This window comes from Adiantum capillus-veneris, chromosome 5 (assembly GCF_014529385.1).
Source record: "Adiantum capillus-veneris isolate H3 chromosome 5, ASM1452938v2, whole genome shotgun sequence".
Taxonomy (NCBI): domain Eukaryota; kingdom Viridiplantae; phylum Streptophyta; class Polypodiopsida; order Polypodiales; family Pteridaceae; genus Adiantum; species Adiantum capillus-veneris.
The window spans coordinates 163,841,711-163,864,688 of NC_140935.1; the positions used below are offsets into that span (position 1 = coordinate 163,841,711).

General features: G+C 45.2%; 1 protein-coding gene across 9 annotated transcripts in view; it reads right to left on the minus strand.

Moving 5' to 3' along the window:
* LOC147458478 (uncharacterized) overlaps positions 1–22,978 on the minus strand; it is a 194,676-nt gene that overhangs the window by 102,415 nt on the left and 69,283 nt on the right. For all 9 annotated transcript variants that reach the window (XM_086513109.1, XM_086513108.1, XM_086513107.1 and 6 more), the window contains 7 exons: positions 6,047–6,125; positions 5,846–5,937; positions 5,648–5,731; positions 5,489–5,563; positions 5,371–5,418; positions 4,539–4,634; positions 4,225–4,454 (listed from right to left, as the gene is read on the minus strand). In XM_086513109.1, coding sequence (XP_086369235.1) covers positions 4,225–4,454; positions 4,539–4,634; positions 5,371–5,418; positions 5,489–5,563; positions 5,648–5,731; positions 5,846–5,937; positions 6,047–6,125 — 704 coding nt within the window. The remainder of the gene's footprint in view (positions 1–4,224; positions 4,455–4,538; positions 4,635–5,370; positions 5,419–5,488; positions 5,564–5,647; positions 5,732–5,845; positions 5,938–6,046; positions 6,126–22,978) is intronic.

Genomic DNA, 22,978 nt, shown 5'->3' on the forward strand with positions numbered 1-22,978 from the left:
ATATAAAATGGCAGAGTCAGAAGTAGACTATGAAATCAAGTCATTGAAGTTGCGGGACTAATACAGAAATGGTTGGCCATTCCAAGCTGAATAGACCTTAAGAAGTGGGTTGATGATAGGACCTTAGTCTAGATCCATTCACTAAGGCCAAAGGGAGACCATCAAGGATTGCACCACACCTTGTGGTAAAATGTCCTACACTCTGTATGGCCCTTACCAGACACAGACAAGCTTCTTTGCCTTCTTTTGATAACGTGCCTCATAGAGCAGCACCAAGGAGCCTTGCACAAACTAGGCCAGCGAAGATGACGATCGTGATTGGAGAGCACTTGAAGCTAACGCCCTACTTTCCTCCAACATGGATAGACGAGAGAGATAGCAACCCAAGAACAATCTCTATATGAAGGCTGCCCACCCTAGGTGATCTTGAGTTGAATTCAAAAGGCGCGATGCAATGGCTTCTAGGCCGAAAGCCAGTTGAAAGGGACTGTGATGGGTTGCTGCTTTAATTGAAGTGTGATATGCCCACAGGGTTTCCAGGATTACCTGAGCCCACGAGTAGGAGCATCTGAGCCATTAACCACTATGGCTGCAACACTTACACTTATGAAGGTACATATATCTATTCTCAAATAATTTGTCCCTATGGCTGCTTCTCAATAAAATCTATAGATCATTATGTTGTACACAGGTTAGTCAAGGTAATAAGGAAAATAATAGGAACCATTCGTTAGCTCTTGTGAAAGAGCTTGCACATGCAATAGCTACTTGTTAAAAAGAGGCCTTTATTTTTGGCATAGCTACTCAAGTGCAATGTACTTGGGCTAATTATTTGCGAGTCAAACTGCACCGCAAACCTCTTTCATGAATTATGATCTATTCTTAGCAGAAGGGATGTTATGATCTGGTTCGTATTTTGTCATTCTAAGGGACACTAGGGTTAGGGGCATACTTGGGCCCGTTATTGGATGGATATTGGAAAAAGGGGTATCCTCATGGAAGAATTGAATAGAGACCACATATCAAGGCATAGACTTGGTAGCTTCCAACCACTCAAGCAGGTCTTCCTCGGGGCTGTCACAGTTTGACGTTGGACTTCACTGACAGAGAAAGAGAACTATGATGCACCACTGGATCCATCCCCCTTCAAGTCGAGAATGGGTTTCATTGGGGATCTAGAAGTACAAATCCACATCACCTCATTTCTTCAATCATGTGGCCCTTTAGTGTGCCATAGCCAAAGTCTGCCAATGAGCAAGGGGAAAACGCCCTCTACTTAGGGATGATGAACCACAACAAAATCCAAGCTAAAAGTGAAGTCTTGCACTTGTAAAGGCACCTTGCCCATTGTGCGTAAAGGGTAGATAGTCCTTTAGTCAGCCAAAGTAACTTTGAATGGAGCACGTCGAGTAGGCTGTAGACCTAATGCCAACATAGAGAACTCAGGTTGATGACGGATCCACCATCATGAGATAGGTAATTGAAGTGTTGAACTTGCTAGAAGATAGAGGCCGAGCATTGCCCTCTGAGTCTGGGTGAGGATAACAACGGGGTCCTCTACCTGCTGCAACTTCTCTGGGGGAACAACCAAATGGGCAAAAGGTGACAGCTAACCGATAGTGCTAACCGTGGTCAGATTAATTTTTGGAAATGTGAATTCTGGTGGGCTCTGACTTAGGCTCCAGATGTGGAGGTGCGTTGTTTTGGACAGTCCTTACTATAGTGATCCTTGGCATCTAAGTAATGTCGGCAAGGAGGGGAACCTTAGGGAAGAGGATATTTCCTCTGATAGTGCCATATTCCCCACATCTGTAACAGAAAAAGGGTCGATTGTATGGGCAAGACAAGGAGCAAGGTGGTCTCAGGGTTTGCGCTTGCATGGAGGTGGACATTGAAGTGTAGAATCTCTAAGGGGATAAAAGAGTATTAGCATGATAGAAACTCTGAGACAGAGAAGTACCTTGCATAGGTGGCGTAGTCAGCAAAGGGGGCATGTGATTTGGATGGCCATAGGGGGAAACCATGTTGGATGCACGTGACAACCCTTGTTGAAGAGTGGACGCGAAGCTCTGTTGTAACTGTTGCAATCCCTTCATGCACTAACAATCCTCGTCTTCATGTCCGTGCTTCTCACAAAAGTGGCAATAAACCCATTCTTGTGGAGGATGCCCTAGAGAGCGACATAAGCTAACACTAAACGATGGGCTTAGACTCATGTTGAGCCATGAGCTCCTCTAGCTCTCTCTTGATATGGTCCAAAGCTTCCTCATGTGGGGACTTCTCTTATCAAAGAGAGAAGGACCTCTACTCTTGAAGGGCTCATTGTAATTTCAGTGCTACTAGTTCCTTGCATAAAGAAATCAAGGGGTCAGATGCATTTTCCATGAGAATCGAGGCAGTCTCTACCTGAGGGGGGTTCTTGAATAGCCTCCTTGCCCCTTCTATCCAAGCAGCAATAGCGACAAACTCTTCCAGAGTGGCTTCAAGTCAGAGAGTCTCCCGTATCTTCTATTGAGAAGTCTTTAGGAGAGCCTTCTCCACCCACTTCTTGACCATGACTTCTCCCGGTTGTTGGGGAAGCTTGGCAACCAGTGACTTTCGTTCTTGTCATGAGTTCTGCAAAAGTCTCGTCACGCTGGAGCACCAAGTTCCCCAACTCATCTAAAACCTTCTCTTTAAAGTCACCTAGTCAGAAGGCTACACAGAACTATTGCCTTCGTGTCACTCAATTTGTAAAGTGGTTCTCAGCAAACTGATTGTACTATTTGTCTGCTAAGCTATCCAAGGTTGACGGAAAGAGCACTAGGTAGGCATCTTCTCTGTTGAGACCACGAACCCTGCAAAGAGATACAAACCTCCTCACATGGTCGGGTGCATCCTTGTGGAGAGTCCATTGAAGGTAGGAAGCTTTATGTTGACCTTGGCCAGAACGCTTGTTAGCTTCTCCATTGCAGCCTGCTCAAGAGCCGGTTGTAACACAGGTCGTGGGAAGTGTGCTTGGGGATGTGATGAGGGTGGTGAGGAGGTGGTTGATGTAGATGCCCGAAAGGGTAGTGGAAGCTGGGGTGGAGGCCTCTACTAGGTAAGAAGGTCTGACGCTTTTATGGTAGTCTGCACAGGACTCCTTAGGGGGTTGGTCGGTCTTCGACTACCTTGCATGTGTCATGCAATAGCAACAGATCCACCAAGCGTATGGGCAAGAAGACCCCTGAGCTTGCTGGACAGTCTACACACATTAGATCAGACTCCACTAGATCAAGCTAGACTCCACTAGACCAAGCTAGACTACACTAGACCAGACTAGATCAGACCAGGCTAGGCTAGGCTGGACTAGCGCGAGTGGACTAGACCAGACTAGACCAAGCTGGACAAAGGCGAGGGTGGACTACACCAGGCTAGACCATACCAGTCGAGACCAGCAGACTAGACCAGGGCGAGAGACTTGCCAGCTAGCTCCTCGACCATGTACACTTCGCAACAGAGTGAGACTTCAGTTGAGGTCCCACCGGGTGTGCCAAAAATGAGAGCACCTGTAGCAAGAAATCTATGTCGTGCTCTCTATTGTGGGTGCTCCTCAATGCAATATGCAAGAAATCTCACTCCAAACACAGAACAGACACTAGAGAGCAATATGGAGAAACGCAAGACTATACTCAAAATGACACAACAGCAAACTACAAACCCAATGGAAGCTCGACTAAACTCATGGAACCAACCAATACACTCTAGCTGGCAGCACACTCAGCTCCAAGCCAGGACTCACATGTACAATGGGAGTGTAGAGGCTCCAACTTTGCAGGGAGAGTGCACGTGTGCAAGTGCTAGACTGAAACACAAGACTCTAGACTCAATGACTCATATGACGCTCCAATATCCCAAACCCAACTAATTATATATACAAACATAAAGGGCAGCCAACGGCTAACACAAATGTATCTGACAGAACAACTACACCTATCTCCAAATTGTGGTGGCGGTCAACTCGCCATGGTGTCCTCTAGAACCACTCCCTCTGTCTGCCACACTGCCTATGTGAGAGTCCACCCAGTGTGAACCCAAGGCTAATTGTAACCTCTATCCATGTCCTATGACATTGTAGCCTACTACATAAGGCGGGAGCTGTTTCTTCATATAAGCATACATAGATAGACCACACACTCGAAGCCAAAAAAAAAAGGACCTGATTTCATTCACATTGAAAGATAAGTATGGTCACATAAGCACCTTGGCTTGACAACCCCTTTTCTCCACTCAACTTCAAGGGCTGAAAGAAATCCTGGTTTGCTTATTGCAGCTCGGAGGATATCTAACGCGAGAGAGCAATCACGTTCTTGCTTTTCAGTTAGCACGGCTGAAACATCACCGAATGCAATTGTATTTTTAATGGGAGTTATGGCAGGCAGGAGGAATGGCTCCAACATCTCAATGACAAAAATAATCTTGTGCTTGACAGCCTGCGAGTGAAAATAAATGATTAGATATCCGAAACAACTTCTAAGATGACAGATTGTGAGCAAACGATAGAAACGGTGATTTACCTTGTATGAAGTCAGAAATTCATCAATATGTCCTGAAAAGCCTAGTATAACATAGACAAGGGCAGCACGGCCAAAGCAAATGCCTTTGTCAACCACCTTCAAAAAAATAAATGTGCAACACTTAAAGCAATGTCAAGTGTGTGCACACGCACGTGTGTGTGTGTGTGTGTGGATTTACAATTTTTTTTAAAGTGTGTGTGTGCGCGCACAAACACACACACACACACACACACACACACACAGAGAGAGAGAGAGAGAGAGAGAGAGAGAGAGAGAGAGAGAGAGAGAGAATTAAAGTTGGGTGTGACAAGGGGCACTGAACAGTAACAAGAGGTTACAATACAAGGGGTCAAACTGTAAAGAAGGGAGAGGGAACAACACAAGGAGGAGCAGGGGAGGAAGCATCCCATGAACTGTCGCATAGGACTGTGCAATACATTTCTGCTTGCATACATAGATACATGCACGCTCTCACACCCGCAACATGCACGCATGCACAGATCGAGCAAGAGCCCGGGTTCACCTTTACAGGATGTGACCCATGACAGTCATACACAAGAAAATATAACCATCAAATCCATCATGCATGCTACAGAATAGAAACGAAATACTAGATATGAGGAGATCCAACTAGTGAATTCACTGTCCAACAGTGGGTATAGAGCTAGACATCAATATGTGCTCTCACAAACATACACAATGAAGGTCTCAAGTTTATGGCACCACAGTCTATAAATGTCGGCTGATACCTTAAGACCAATGCAGCATATGGTGGAAGAGAATTGTGAAAGTCCAGTATGTTTTTGTTGTGGAAATTGTTTTACTTATATACCTGGAAAGAGTTCAATATTCCCTCCACAAGCTCAAACACAAGATCCACCTGGCCACACCAAAGGGAATGTTTATTTGTAATATCTATCTTCAATACCACATCCTTGAAAATAATTCACCTTGGCAATAACTGCAGGCAGCCATGGAGCAAGTGGTCCAGAACATAAGTCAATAAGAATACAGGCAGCCTTCTCCTGCAAAAATTGCTAGTTAAACCTGAAACCAGGCAAAGCTGAAGTACTAAAACTGCATGAAACTGTCACAGAGAAATAACTCACATGGGCAAGTGAAAATGAGGACAAGTATCCTGCACAGGCATCTAGTAGAGGTCTATACGATACTGTTGTGGCAAGAGAGACAACCTGTCAAAAAGGTCTCTTAATATACTCTCTCACAACGAAAAAATAACATAGCTTTTACGAAGAAACAAGAAGTCCCTATAGCAGGAGACGTGTTCCATGCTGGGAATAACTTACCTGTGAGAAAGCACGCTGCACAAGTGGCGCTTGCCAAGGATTGAAGCTTTCATCTACTTGGTCCAAAATGCTAACTGATGCAGGTCTGATTGCTACTTGAAGCAAAGGAAATCATTTAAGTATGCCATGGAGGGGAAAAGTGAAAAAAAAAGAAAGACTTTCAACCAACATTAACATTCTTCGGCAAACTGGTAACTCTACCTGGGAGAACAGCTTGTATGTAAGGCAGAACCGGCACCAAGTCTGGCTTCATTTCTGCTAGCCGTCGACACAGAATAGGCTTTTTGCAGAGGTTTTCACCAAAACAGAAAATGTTGACATCAGGAAGGGGGAAACAACAAAGATGAAGCAGTTGAGCTCTCTCTCAACTACACACTTAAAAAGGCATGATTCATATTAACTGCTATCAGGCATCAAAACCATGTCATCCAGGTTTTCCCTTTGGTTCTTTCTGCTAGGATCTTAGGTTCCACAATCAACACCAACCAAAATACCGATTCCCGTCTATGCACACATTGCCAGCAGCACCCTGAACCTACAGCTAAATAGCTAACGCTTTGCCACAGGAATCAGCATGCTCCTAGCAAGAAACAAAAGATCATACATCGACATGCCATCAGATGGTTGATGAGATGACAACTCAACATCCCCAGCATCAAAGTTTCAAACTGAGAAAGCGGCTGTAGAAATAGCTACCTGCTAGGAATCAGCATGCACCCTGGCAAGATCAACGTGGCATGCAATCACACAGGCCATGAGACAACGAGCCTCCTCGTGCAGCTGTACCATCCATAGAATAGGATAACCTTCCACTATGTGACCCTCCTTTCCGTGTGCTATGCTTGAACGAACTATTTCTGCTGCCAGTGGTATCTCAGGGTAAGCATCACATTATCTCTACTCCGTATACCCCAGGGCCCATCCATCTTGCTAAAAAAGTGATGTTTTGGATCTCTAGGATATGTGATGCATCTACTTTTGTATACTGAAAAGCCACTGTGTGTACTGAAAAGGCATAGCCTGCAAGAACTCCAGTGGGAGCCGACAGCCTGGAATGCGTGGAACAAGTGCTAGAGGGGCTAGTACATAGTTTGTATACTAGCAACAAGGGGATATGGGTGGCACTGAAGCCTCGTGATAAGGCTATCTAGCCAGGTCAGGAAGTACAGCCAAACCATGTGCCATGTGCTCTACCCATCTTCACAAATATCTCCCATATTCTGCATATTGGTCCATAGCTTGTGAGCTGCATACCATCCCAGGTCTCAAAACATCTTGCTCCTGTCCCCTTGCATGAGTCAAAGAAAGAGACAGCCACTACAATCATATTATCTCTAGATAATACCATATCCTCATCTAGTATCTTTGAGTGAAAAAAGGAAACTGAAACGTGCAGGGAGGAAGGCCACATATAATGCTCTGCATCCCTTTTCCCTCACTCTAGCCCACATGTAGGAAGCCCTTGTCACGATTGTGACTATGTTACAGAATTACATCTACTCCTAGTTGCAGATATGCAAAGTGCCATGCCGAGGACCCCTACACTTGGATGGTCACAACCTTCTGCTCAAGATGCATGCCTCTTCGCCAAAAGCCACACTCATTCGACGACTAGTCACACCCCCTCGCTCTACGGTTGCGACTCTTCGTCCAATGGTTGTAGCTCTTCACCGAAAGGATGTGTCTATACGTCTAAAGTCATGTCTCTTCACCATGAGACGTGCCTTGTTCATTTGTGTCTCTTCGTCTCTTATATAAGGAGCCTATTGTACTCAGTTTTGAAGCATTCATTCAATCAATCAAACATCAATGTTCTCGTCTCTTGAGTCTCAGTTTGATCATAGTATGAAGTTTTAGTCTTAATTATAGGATTAGCACCACCAATCCTCACACCGCTAATCTCCACAAACTACTAGTACCATGCAATGTAAACAAAAATGCCGCCCCTGTGGATCCCCTTTCACTATGAGTCTCCTTCTTGCATGCAAACTCCCCCCTGCCATTTGGGTCTTAATGCATCTCCTGATAAGAAAGTAAAGCCCCTGAGGGTATTGACATAAAAGAATGCAAAGCAATCAGTCAATCGTGACATGGCAGGTGCCAGGTTGCACTTCTGGTACGGTAATGCTGATGTGACATTGCAACATGGCAGCCAATGGGGCTAGGGAAAGAGATCACAAATGTTAGCATCTGCTCATTTGGCCAGCATTCACCTCTACATACACAAATGCCAACAGCATCTTAATGGCGTCCTGCTTTAAGGTGTTGGGTTTTCGGCCTTGTGTTGTTGAAGCCCATATAGACAGCCTAGTGCCTCATTTATGCACAGATTTTTCAGCCTCTATATTGACAAGTCGCCATACTTACAAGTTTTGGTGAACTCTTGTGCTCACACACTTTGTGCTTGTGGACTCACTTGGGGAACCATGTTTGAGCGATCAGGCTATTCCTATTCATCCTATTCACAGATGATATCTGTTGGCTGATACAGCATTCTTTTACCTCTTCCTTATGATTGCTTGACATTGTGGGATGCATAGAAGGGCTTTAAAGAAGGAGAGGAAGGTGATAGTTTAATGAAATTTGACAATTTCAATGAATGTGAGGACAAGAACGCAGATTTGGCTTCATCCAACATTTTGATGCTGCTTCAGTTGGGCTTCTGAAGGAAGAACATGCAAGCCAATTTGGTGACGAAGGTGACCACCTTTTCCCAAAGGAGATGGACTAATATGGTGGTAACGTCTTCTAAATGAAAGCAAAGCTCCATAGACTTTGGTATATGGTAATGCCCCACTACTAGGGCTTCTCAGATGACCATGTACAATTCTAGGGGTTTTATGCGCGTTTGCCAAGGCAAGAGCCATCTGTACAAGAACCGGATTAGCTAATTGCTAATCCCCCACAAGTATACTCAGTGCCATCGTGAAGGATTGCAAAAACATAGAGTTTTGAAAACTCGTCTGATTCAAAGGGGAACTATCCCATTGCGTGCAGGAGCACCTGAGACATGCGTAGGAGTGGTTGCTCCGCTCAAAACGATCCAAAACAGAAAATTACAAAAACTATATTTTCTGAAGGTTTAGGGTTTCGCACCTAAATTGTAGGAGATCACCAAGAGCCTTGAGAAAGCCTTGAGATGCGTATACAAGAATTGGGCCACCCGACAGTGAAAAAACAGAGAATTACAACACGCTGAAATTGACTTGCAGCTCACCGGAGAGCTTCCAAAATAAAAGGGAAAGTATAACCGGCATGTACACAACAGAGGAAAGTACTATTTCAATTACCTGTTAACTTTACACAGAGCACTGGAAAGAAAAGAGAACACAAAGGCAACCAACAACTAGAATTTCACTGCGCACATGAAGACCAACACCCTATAGGCCCCAAAGATTGACGCCCCATTCAATATTTCTTTATTCAATTAAGAATAGACGATCCGGACACGAGATCAAAGTCTCACAAAGCTGTCCAAACCTGGCGAGGGCTGGAATTTCAGGTTTTTGACACAATTTCGACAGCATGACAACGCCAAATCCCCTGAAGGAGAAAAGTACCTGTCTAGGACGGATTCCCTTGCAATTTAAAAGCTCTTTGGTGAGCTGTAACAGAATGCGTGCTCTAATTCCATGTTTTGTCACTACCAGGTGCCCAAATCCCTGTCTGAGCATCCCAAGGCCTTCGCGAGGCTCCACTGGTGTTCTCTTGCAGTTTGGGTGCAAAACCTTTGATCGTTTTAAGCAGAGCAAACACATCTACACGTGTCCCAAGGGCTCCCGCCCGCAATGGGACAGTCCCCCTGTGATTTCGACGAGTTTCCACGCAAGAAAACTCTCCAAATTCGGTATCTTTCACAATGGAACTGTGCGTATTTGTGGGGAATTAGCAATTAGCTAATCCGGTTCCCGTTCAAAAGGCTCTTGCCTTGGCAAACGCCCTTAAAACCCCCAGAACTGTACAGTCAACTGAGAAACCAAACTAGTGGGGCTTTACCATTTGTGCAAAGGGGGCAAGGTGGTAAGGTAGGTAAGGTACGGTACGTATTCGGTACGACCTGTACGTAGTACCGAATGGATAGAGTTGTTAGGTACGTAAAATTCGTAGGTATTTTTTTTAAAGCCAAAACCCTACAATACGGTATGTACTTGATTAAAAAATTCATAAGTATCACTCCAGGGATATTAGTTCACTATTCGACAAACCAAGGCAAAGCTTTCATACAAGTTCCTAAACGTGCTTGCCCTCCTATATTCACCACCGCAAGACATTCGTGTGTGCTCTAGAGATCCAAGTTGTTTCGAACTGTCTACAAAATTAGGCGTTGGGATAAGGCTAAAGAAGGGCAAACCAAAAATTGAAGACGCAATAGGGTTTTTTCCCACACATTACCCACAGCACCGCCCCACAAAAACACACACACACGCACACACACACACAAACGTACAGTACGAATCCATACGGTAGGTACGCACCGTACTGATGTACTGTACTATACAGATCTGTACGTACTTACGGATCCTACCTTGAAAGGGGGGGGGAGAGATATGCGAGAGCAGATCATCGTGCTACAAGAGACAAAGGAGAAGGCAAGATTTCCATTCAAGCTGTAAACCTGCACCCACTACTCACACACACACTGTAGGTCACTTGTTGAAAAATCAGCCTTCTCTCATTTTTGGGCGCCCCCTCTTGGGATGAGAGTGTGGAGTGTCTGTGTTAAGCTACAGATTGCTTTCCTACTGCCATGTGTCCAGTTTGCCTCTTTTGAGTTAATTCCCTAGTTCCCACCAACTTATAAAGTTGTAAGTGACTTGCCGAGTGGCCTAAATCCTCTTATGGCGCACACAGGCTTCCATACTCATCAGAATTCAGTGCTAACTAGCCCGCCCAATCCTAGACTGACAAGGGTTCCGCGGAAAATAAGTAAAAATGAAATAAATAAAAATATGTAGTACATATTTAAACAAGGCAATAGGAAAAGTACACCCCCTTGTGACATACCCACCCTTGAAATACTGCAAGCGACCTCGCTTGCATGCCAATAATATATGTTGATATCTCCTGATATCACATATATTCTATGATGGGAATCCAAGATATACATGCTTCCGAAAATGTAGCATTGGACGACTAGACAATCCCACCAACCTAGCTACCACACATATATCAAGCATAGAAGTCTTCAAGTGTACTCTCAAGCACAAACTTCTCTAGCCAAACTGTGTCTGGAAAGAGTAGATACAATTGCTAAACTCCTCCTTTGAGCATCACGAACCATGCTCTTAACTTGCTCCAAAGAGCTACATCAAGTCATCGTGAGTTCCATCTGAAAGACTTCAAGATATAGTTGCAATAGTTGAGATGAATCAATCAGTTCAAAATCTTCCATCCATTTAGCATCCAATGATGGATAGTTCTTGAACTTCACCAAATAGCATCTTGTAACCTTTCCTCTAACCTTCCTTTCTTTATGTGCATATATCCGTCAGGAACAAGAATCTCATCCAATTCTTCCACTTCGGGTTGTTCCTCATCAAGTATATTCTCTGACACATTACCAGCCAAGGGCCTAAGAAGACTGACATAAAAAGCATTATGTATTTTCCAGCCATCTGGTAGCTTCAACCTGTAAGCTACATCGCTGATCTTTTTTAAAATCTAAAAAGGACCATAATATCGAATATTGAGCTTAGAAAGCAAACGTTCCTTACCTTTCCATTTCCTTAACCTCGCCTTTTCAAAGCATGAAATACCCAATCACTTAGTAAATACAAGTTCACGATGGTGACGATCACCAGCTTTCTTTTGCTTAGCCTGGGTCTTCTCAAGAGCAATCTTTATCTTCCTATATGTTTCAGCCATATCTTGCACATATTTGTCTGACTCAAATATCTTGTCTTCAGTTTGCAAAATGGGAGGGACTTTCTTCCATCCTTCCCCTATCTCGAATGGTGCCTTACCTGTTGATGTATGCACAATGTTTTTGTAAGCATATTCAACCAATGGGAGATGATGTTCCCAAGTTGCCTTGTGCTCTGACATATAACATTTGAGCAGATCTAGGAGAGTAGATTTTGCTTCTTTTGATTGTCCATCAGTTTGTGGATGAAACAAAGATGAGAACTTTCGCGTCGTGCCCATGCTTTCAAACAATGCCTTCCTGAAAAGTCTCGTCATACATGAATCCCTGTCACCGACGATCGATTGAGGCATCCCATGATACTGCTCATGAATATCTTGACCATATGTTCTGGCTTTATCTTCTTCCTAACAGGAATCAAACGGGTCTGCTTACTGAACCTACAAATGATAGTTCAAATCCCATCATTGTCTGTTTGCATTCTTGGAAGATCAAAGATAAAGTCCATCGTTATGCTTTTCCATGGCCTATCAGGGATCGGCAATGGCTGCAACAATCCCGGTTGCTTTTGCCTGTCAAATTTGACTTTTTGACATACTAGGCATGATCTTACAAATGTGTCAACATCTTGACGTAAAGCTGGCCAATAGAAGAATGCCTCAACCCCTTTCACTGTCGCATCAATTCCACGATGCCCAGCATATGGTGGAGCATGACTTTCCATCAAAACCTTTGGCCGTAACTGTTTAGTAACGCATAACTTTCCATGCATCATGAGAAAGTCATTCTTAAGCATATAGTGCTCATGACGTTGCCCATCAAAAAGCTGATCATAGATCCTTGCAAAATCTGAATCTTCAGCATATTGTGACTTCATTTCGTCCAGTTCACAATGGTACGTAATTGACACTGCCGAAATTTGGGGCTCCCGTGACAACGCATCAGCCACCGCGTTCTTTTTCCCTTGCACATGCACAATATGAAAATGGAACACTGACAAGATGTTTGCCATCGCATGTGTTTCTCAGACAACTTTGTTTGTGTGAGAAAGTATCGCGAGGTTTGATGATTTGTTAGGACAACAAAATAGCCCCTAGCAAATAGTGTTTCCAACTAGTGAGAGCGTGAATTACTGCCAGCAATTCATTCTCATAAACTTGCAAGTTCCTTGCAGTCTCCAAAAGAATTCTGCTCTCATATGCGACTACTCGGCAATTCTACACTAGAATTGCACCAAGGTTGTGGCCACATGCATCACATTGAACCACAAAATGCTTCGAAAGATCTCGCAAAATGATTACTGGATTTGAAGTCAGCTTTTCTTTCACGTGTTTGAAGGATAAAATTTCCTTGGTTGTCCACTTGAAAGTAACTGCTTTCCCTTGCAGCGAATGAAGTGGAGAAGCAATCTCAGTAAAATTTCGGATGAACCTCCTGTAGTAGAAACATGAGCCTAAAAACCTTCGAACGTCATGTATGTCCAAGTCTGGCCATGACCTGATTGCTTCCACTTTGGCAGGATCCATACATACCCCATCCTATGAAACAATGTGCCCAAGGAAGTGAATCTCTTCCAAAAAGATTTTACTCTTTTTCGCATTAATGAGTAGCATGTTCTTGCGTAGCTCATTGAAAACTATGGTCAAGTGATCCCTATGCTCCTCTTCAGACTTTGAGTAGACAATCATGTCATCAAAGAATGTACCCACAAAATTTCTATGTGGTCTAAATATTTTGTCCCATCATTCTATTGAACATGGCAGGAGCATTGGTAAGACCGAATGGCATGACAAGAAACTCATGGAAAACGTAGTCTTATGGACATCTGCTAGCCTAATGCATATCTGGTGGTACCACTCTTAATGTCTATCCGGGTAAACAGTGACGCTCCCTCAAGCCAATCAAGAATGTCATCTATCCTCGGTACAGGGAACCTGTTCTTGATGGTATTCTTATTCGAAGTGCGGTAGTCAATGCACATGCGCCATAAACCATCCTTCTTCTGCACTAGGAGTACAGGCAAACAAAAAGGGGATCAATTGGGCTGAATCAGCCCCTTCTCTAAAAGCTCGTTGACCTGACTCATAATGTCTTTCTGCTCCGTTGCACTATTCTGTATGGTGGTCTATTCGGTGGACTAGAACCTGGTACAAGATCTATGGTATGATCCGCCCTATTACACTCATGCCTGTGGTATATAAATTAATGGCAAAAATGCTTGCTAACCGACTCAAGTGCTTTTTGCAGGAAGGCTTGCATCAATCCCAATACGGCTTCATTCCACGACGTCAAATTATTGATAACCTCACGAATGTCATCATTGGAATGGAATATGCAAAATATACTCGACAGGATGTCTTGGTCATGCAGGTCCACATTGAAAAGGCATTTGATATTGTTCTTTGGGATTATATTGCGGATACCATGCAACACTTGGGCTTTGGGCCTAGGCTATCCCGTGTCGTACTTTTCTTGTATGCACACAGCACTTCTGTAGGCTTACTGGATGGATCTCTCACAGAATCTTGGCCTTTGGGACAGTCGGTAAGGCAGGGCTGCCCTCTGAGTGCTTTGCTTTATGCGATTGCTACTAGTCCCTTGTTTATGTATTTGGATTCCTTGACTTCCACTGGTAGGCTACATGGCCTGACTTTACCTTCTGGACGACAGTTTGCTGGTCAAGCTTATGCGGATAACTCTTTGTTCATGCCTCGCAATAACTATGATGATGTACAACAGATTATGAATACTCTTCACTTGTTTGGATTGGCAACAAGTCTCAAAGTTAACTTTTGCAAATCCAAGCTACTGCCTCTGAAAGAATGTGACTGGCATAAGACATTGTGGCCTGGGGAGATTGTTCCTCCACATGTTCTAGTTCGCCATTTGGGTTATCCGCTGGGGTGGAATGTATCGGCTATGCAGAAACTAGATTGGGTGCTCCAATGTCTGCATTCCAAGTTGAATTATTGAAAACTTTCCACGTGGCCACTTCATGTGCGTCTCCGGATTGTCCAATGCATCCTTGTGGCTTATGTGCAGTTTTACTTGCCTCTGTTATCCTGGCCTCATGTCAAATATTTTAGAGCATTTTTGGCGGACCTCCTCTAGCAAGAAGGGTCTTCGGCTTCTATCTATGGACAAGTTGTGTTCTCGCAAGCGGCTTGAAGGGTTAACTATTTTAGACTTGCGACGTCATCTTCTGGCTCGGAAAGCTATGTTGTTGCTAGTTTTAGTAGAGCAACAGCAACCTTGGGCTCTCATGGTTACTCATTTGTGTACGCACATTGTCACCCCATCTTTTGGTCATTGGAAATCGACTTATTGGGACGTGGTTTTTGGGAAGCTTGAAGGACACATTCCTGGATGTCCCTTTACTTCTTCTCTAATTGTTGATTGGAAGGTTGTCGCTAAATGTAGATTCCTCTAAAGGATGTAATTGATTTCTCTTCCGCTTGAATAAGTCTTCAATGACTATCGCAGTCGAGGCTAAATCTTCACCATTCGATACAAAATCAATTCTTCCGGACAACTTCGTCTTAAAAAGTGCCTCCATGCTGTCCCCTTTTCGAACAGCAGAATGCCAAGTTTGTCATCGATCTCTGTTAATGGACTATCACGCACGAAATCGCCTACAATGCACAAAACTGTTGGCCAACATTATCGTTTGGACCAATTTTTACTAAAAATGGTAAAGCATGCAAAAAAGCACCTGTGCAAGGAGAAGCTCGCGAGTGGTTTGAAGGTTTAGAGGAAGACAAAAAGCAAACATGGGAGCAAGTGAAGCAGGACACTTTTGGCTTTTTGGAGTGCTCCAATCACCGCAATCTCAGTTTGCGGTGTTCGTGAGCTGGGTCAGATTTTTGGACTATGTGGGCCATCTGGCACCATGGGAACTCCTTAATGTTCCAAGGCACTTATGTTGATCTCTTTCCCTATTTCAAATCATCTCTTGGTCAAGCGGTGCATTTTGCCTATGACACTGGAGACATCACTCTTGATACCTATAGGATTTACTTTGACTGTTTTCAGCCTCATAGTGCTCCGCTTCTTGTATCCCTTTCTTTTCGAGGGTTTTCCTCGCTTTGAGGTTTCCCACTTGTAATTACTCAAAGCAGATTTACAAAAAATAAATAAAAAGTGTGTGTGTGTGTGTGTGTGTGTGTGAGAGAGAGAAATGAAATGAAATGAAATGAAATGTAATATTAACGTCCTCAAAAGGCCAAAATGACCTAAGAGACCAAAAGGTTACACGTGGTGAATCTAATACCTGGTCTGGGTACAAAAAGTACAAAAAACTGAAAAAAAAATAGTGGGTAGGGGTGGGGTGAAAGCTCATACAAAGGGAATAAAAAGGGTGAGCTGATATAATGGAGCTCTTTGGCACTCGAGGCATCATATACATATACATCAGTATCCGGGACGGCTCCTATGTCGCGCCAGTATGGTATGGATCCTCTCTCGCAATCTACGTCGATATCGAGAGGGCCCTCTCATCCGTGGGCAACGGGACCGCCCCAACTCTATCGCCCGATCAAGCAGTATGCCGCTGGTGCCTCTGGTGTTGTTATGATGTGGGGGCTACTCCAACTCATCTGTCTGTGACTGAAAGAAATCTGTAATCTTCCGTTGTCACTGGATCTCTTTCATTGTGCCCCTCTGTGTTTGCGAAACTCCAGTAAGTATAATCCAAGGCATCTCTGATCCTTGTATCTCATGACTCTAGAAAGTGGCCCAAAACCCTCTTTGAATAGACAGTGAAAGCGGCCTCGTATCTCGTAGTATACTGGGTAGTGACATATGTAATGTAGCTTTGTCTCTGGCTCTATTTGGCACACCTGACAAATCTTGGACTCAACGAGTACTCCTCCAAATCTGCCTGTCTCGATCTCTAGCTGATGTGAGGATGTGCGTATCTGACCAATAGCACTTGTATCCCGTGGGATAGATGAGTATCCATGTATCTTGGTCCGACCATAAAACCATCCTCTGTGAGTTGAAGAAGATGCTCTCTATAGAAAGTCATCTTCGTACCTAGCTCATGTGTAGGTTGTATCCATGTCCTCTTCGTATCCAACTGAATCAAGTCTGGTCTGATGAGCCTGGTAATCTCTGCCCTTGTGAGGAAGATGGAGGGTGCATCCAGAGAGTACTGAAATGGGGGTAGCCGGTCCATACTAAAGCCATGTAACTAAAACCAAGATGCCATCTCTGCATACCAACATGATCTATCTCCCTGCAATGCCAGCTATCGTGAAGACTCTAGTGCTAATCGAGCATATCTGTCTCTAGGGAGAGCCCAAGTGCTATGCATAAATGAAACTGATCGAGTGAGTGCCTCCACTACCAATGGAGGAGCAGCGAGCTCCGCCCTAAGAATGTCATGTCGTATTGAGACCTTGGCCCTAATCATCTGAGAAATCATAGACACCAAGGGCTTCTCCATACATCTCCATCCATCAGTACTGCCAGCTCTGCTATGATGATCAACTGAGGGGTCCCATATCTCCACTCCGTACAGCATGGCCGAAGTGATCAAAGTGTCAAAAGAGCCAAAGCTTTGTTCGAGGTTCCTGGAACTGAACCTGCGAACATATCCTCTCAAGTCTCCCCAATGTTGCATAGGCTCTGGTCAATCGCATATCTGCTGCACGTCTCAGGGAAAATATTGGACCACTGAAAACCGCCCCAAGATAAGTGTATGTATCTGCATACTCCACAATCTCTCAACCATATGTAAAAGTGGGGGCGGACCTCCTTACCCACTGCGTCGTGGTGCTAAACACCATTACCTTGGTCTTACCAAGGTTCACAGACAATCCACTGTCCCGTGCAAATACATGCAGTGCATCCAAATGATGCTGCATCCCTTCTGGAGAAATGGAAATCAGCACAATATCATCAGCATATAATAGCAACGGAATCCATGTCCCTGCAAGTTGAGCACCTCTATCACCCTCTGTATGTACATAATCTGAAAACTCATCTACATATATCCCAAAGAGAGTCGGAGATAGGGGACAACCCTGCTTCACCCCAATGGTGGAGTGAACCATGTCGGACATGCCCTGAGTAGTGCGTACCCGTCCTACCATTGTCCTGTATAAAGCTAAGATCACCCAGATCAGCTCTATGGGCACCCCCATGTCTTGCAATCTCCGTATGAGTCTGGCTTGTGGCACTATATCAAAGGCTTTGCGGAAATCCACAAAGCTACAATATATCCTCCTGCCATGGTGTCTACCCTCCTCAATAATGGCTCTGAGTGTCAAAATTTGGTCAAGAGTGGAGAAACCTCTCCTGAACCCTGCATATCGTGCTGCCCGTATGCCCTCTCTCTTTGCCCATCCACTTAACTCATGCTCAAGAATTGATGCATATAGCCTATCTCTCTGCCCATCCACTTAGCTCATGCTCAAGAATTGATGCCAGAGTGTGACCAAACATGATGGTTCGGTAATTCCCAGGAAGCATAGGATCTCCCGACTTGAAGATAGGCACAATAGTGGACATACTTCAAGTCTTAGGGAAACCCTCATACATGGCTCTATTAAACATCATAGCAAGAGCCTCTGCAAGCATATCTCTGGCATGGATAAAGTGCTTTGCTACCGTACCATCATGATCCTGCGCTCTTCCTGTCTTCATCTTGTCAATGGCTTTCCTTACCCTCTCAACAGTAAAGAAAGTACATGTTTCTGGGCATGTCTATGGAGGGTCAGGCAAAGGTGGCTTCTCCGATGTTGTGTGTGTGTGTGTGTGTGTGTATATATATATATATATATATATATATATATATATATATATATATATATATATATATATATCGGGACCTTGGAGTGCGGCCCGTAAATGGGACTTAGGGGCCGCGCACGTTCGCCAATCCTTCACCTGAATACAAGTTAGCCGACTACACAACACTTTGAGCAAGTACTTCAAATGGGACGCGCGACAAGATATGGAGAATAAGCCCGTGACGGGCACTTTTGTATTGATTCCAAAAAGATGATTACAAAAAGGGACGGAGGCCCCTCCGGTGCCTCTGAAGATTGGGTTAACCTAACTCCAACCTAAAATGGGTAGATGGATTTATAGACGTGAGGATTGCCACCCCGGCTCCGGTTGAACAATCGGCCCCCTCTCAGCAACCCCGGCAGGATGCGTCCGAATCACCAACAGTGGAGTACTTCTTCTTTATAAGTACTTCAATTCACGGCGCTCAAGCATACTGCCCGAGCCCCAAGGCTTGGGATAGAAATCCCTCTCAAGAATCACCCGTCGGCCCCGTCTGGGAGCCGCGGTTCCAAAAACTGTGAAAAACGCCGAAACGGCCACGCGGGCGCTTCTCGGGCCGATTTGGACCACAGGACCCCGAGGACCCGGCCACAACCCAAGCGAGGTTGTCACTTTGCAAAATGCCATTCGGGGGCTCCCGGAGCCGTGGTGGTTCACGAGAGCGATGGGACCGGTTTGTAGCACGGAGGCCCGCGAGGAGCGTGGCCGCGGAGAGGGGCAAAATCCACCGAAACGGGGCACCTTAGACCCGGGTCCCTCCCGGGCGTGGAGGCATGGCAGCCCACTCACGTTGAGATGGAGGGTGGACCGCCGAGGCACGCGGAAGGCGTCGTCGGCCGGCGGGGAAAAGGCTCCCCACCACGAGGATCCCAACATTCTCCCCCCTCCTTAAAGAACTTGACGTCCTCGTCAAGACTAAGGCAACTGACCACACACTGCATACATTGCATAATTTGCGCATCTGCATATCTATTCTTCTTGAAAAACTGAGCATAACTGATGAACTAATGCATCCTACTACTACTGCTTATTCTGTCTGCTGCACAGTGTTGCTGACCTCTATGCTTTGGGCATGTGCTTGAGCTCCGGGATTCTGTAATACCAAAGTAACAGCTGCTTGTCCATTGCAATGACTCTGTCTTCTGGCACCCAAGTACAATCTGACATAGGGCGCCCTTGCCATTTGACATAGAATTCCAGGAGATTGCGTCTAAAACGGTGTTTGATAATGATCTCCGGCTCAAAAGGATTCACTCCTTTGTCTAGTAGAGGCACATGACGGCCGTATTTCCCATCAACTTGAAATCGTTTGAGTAAGGTGATGTGGAATACATTGTGGATTCTGACATTGGAGGTAGCTCCAGCTTGTAGGATACGTTGTTGAAGTCTTGAAGAACTCGATATGGACCATAGTATCGGTGGTTGAACTTGGGTGTCAAGTTCTCTGGAAGATTAATGTTTTGTGCACTGACCAGTACCAAGTCAACTTTCTAAAAGAACTCAGTTCTTGCTTTCTCGTTGTGTCTGGCTACATAGTTGTCTTGATACTTTACCAAGTGCTTTCTGGCTACATCCATGCGCTTGTGCCAAGCCATCAAAAACTACTCAGCATCCTGATCCTCTGCATGCATGGTGCCCGACGCAAGAGCCATGGGCGTAATCACTTCTTTGCCCGTGGCTAGCTCAAATGGTGTGTATCCTGTTCCTGAGTGCACACTACTATTGTACTCAACCTAAAGAACTTCTAGGAAATCTGTCCAATCCTTTTGATCTGCCTGAACATAGCAACGGATGTAGTCTTCGATGCCTTGATTAATCCGCTCAATCTGCCCATCTGTTTGAGGGTGATAGGCTGATGAGAATCTAAGTTGTGTGCCTAAGAGCCTGAATAATTCCCACCACGTGTCACTCAAGAATCGCCCATCGCGATCTGACACAATTGCATGGGGCAATCCATGATTTTTGAAGACATGTTTGAAGAAGAGTCGAGCTGTCTGGTAAGCTGTAAGCGGCAGCTTTGCGGGAATGAAGTATGCTTGCTTTGAAAAGTAATCCACTATCACAAAGATGGTAGTGAATCCGTGACTTTCTGGTAAGTCGACAATGAAATCCATGCTGATTACATCCCAAGGTCGATATGGTGTAGGCATAGACATCAAAAGCCCTGCTGGCTTTATTCGCTATGCTTTGACTAGTTGGCACGTAGGGCAAGTCCTTACATACTCAACCACATCCTCTTGCATCTTTGGCCAGAAGAAGTAACGGCTTAGTTTATCGAAAGATCTCTTTTGCCCACCGTGACCTGCAACTTTGCATTCGTGGGTTTCCCAGAGTAACTTTGCCTTGAGTGCTGGATCATCTGGTACATACACGCGGTTATGAGCATACCATAGCCCATCCCGCAAGTCGAACAGCCCCACCGAAGTCTTGCCTTGTCGCCAACTCTGCATCATCTGTAATACTACGGGGTCTGTCTTACTGGCCTCATGAATCTGATCCAATACATCTTCACCGCTTATTATGCTGAATGCATTGACCTCGGGCATGCGACTGAGAGCATCTGGCATCGCATTCTGCTTACCCGGTTTATGAATGATCTCTAGGTCATATTCTGCTAGCTGATCTTGTCATCGGCTCGGTTTGTCCGAGAGCTTAGGTTGCATCTGAAAATACTTCAGAGAGACATTATCTCTGTATACCTTGGCGTGCTTGTCCAACACGTAGTGACGCCATTGATCCAGGCAGTACACCACTGCATACATCTCCTGCTCGTGTGTAGCCCATCGCTTCCAAGGGTCTGAAAACTTCTTCGAAATGTAGGCCACTAGTCTCTCTTCTTGCATTAGCACCCCTCCCAGAGCAATACGTGATGCATCGGTATGAATTTCAAATGGCTTATCAGACTCTAGAAGCTGGAGTACTGGCAGAGAGCACATTACTTGTTTGATATGCTCAAAAGCTCGTTGGGCTTCTTCTGTCCACTTGAAAGCTAGTGAGCCCTTGGTGGTGTCTGTGATAGGAGCCATGATTTTTGAGAAGTCTTTGATTGACTTCCGACAGTATTGAGTAAAGCCCACGAACTCGCGCACCTGTGTGACGGTTCGGGGAGCAGGCTAGTTTACTACAGCCTCAATCTTTTTAGGATCCACTTGGATCCCATCAACAGTGACCAAGAAGCCCAAGAATTCCACTTCCTGTACTGCGAAGACGCATTTTTCCAACTTTGCATACCACTTGCATTCTCTGAGTTTGCGGAGCACCTGGCGTACATGTTCTACGTGCTCTTCATAAGTCTTGTTGTGGATCAGTAGGTCATCTAGATACACAATAAGGAATTCATCCAACACGTCGCCGAAGTCTGTATCCATTCCTGCTGAGAAGGTGGCCACTCCGTTGGTGAGGCCAAAGGGGAGCACTAGCAGTTCGTGAGCTCCGTAGCGGGACCTGAAAGCTGTCTTGTGTACATCTTCATCTACAATCCGGATTTAGTGGTATCCCGATCGTAGGTCGACTTTAGTGAAAAACTTTGCCCCCAACAACCTGTCTGTTAGATCATCCATGTGCGGCAGAGGGTATCTGTTCCGGATAGTTATTTTATTCAGTGCTGTGTAATCTACGCAGAGCCAGGACGAGCCATCCTTCTTCGTGACAAATAGAATTGGGGCCCCGTAAGGCGACTTGCTCGGCCTGATGAATCCAGCTTCAAGTAGTTCCCCCAGTTGTTTCTTGAGTTCTTGTAGTTGCGTGGCATCCATCCTGTATGGTGGTCGGGCTGGCGGCGACTGGCCAGGCACTAGTTCGATTTTGTGGTCCACCGCTCGGTTAGGTGGGAGGCCGGCAGGAAGCTGAGGCGGTACCACATCTTTGAATTCTTCAATCACCTTGATGATGCGACTATCTCCTATAGTGCATTCCTCTTCTGAGTCTGCCAGTGTTACTTTCATTACACAGCAGTGAATCTGAGCCCCTTATTTGAGAGCCTTTTCTGCTTGCTTTGGGGAGATCCACATCGAGTCTGGGACTAGGTCGTCCCAGCTGACGCGAGCCTTCCCTTTTTCTGCTCTAGTTGATGTTGGTGTCAAGCGGCTTGGTTTAGTCTGGGCCGCATTGACCTGCCCTTGGGCTTGAGGTGGTATGTAAGGCTTTGGTTTAGGAGGAGTTTTCGCTTGAGTGGTTTTGCGGGCAGGAGGCGTGTCCATTGGTCGAATGATCAGAACAATCACCCCTTTTCCATTTGTCCAGCATGAGTTGATTCATACCCTTGGCATACAACCCCATCACATAGGAGTCATACCAGGCTAGGCCGAACATCATGTCGTAGGAGTCCATGGGCATGACAATGAAATCCACTCTTGCCCGCCATTCACCTACCTGGACAACCACGTCATAGGCCATCGCTGTGTTTGAATCTTCACCTTGGACAAAGCCTACTGAGATACTTCGTCCTCCTCCGGGCTTGGAAGTCCTTACCCCCA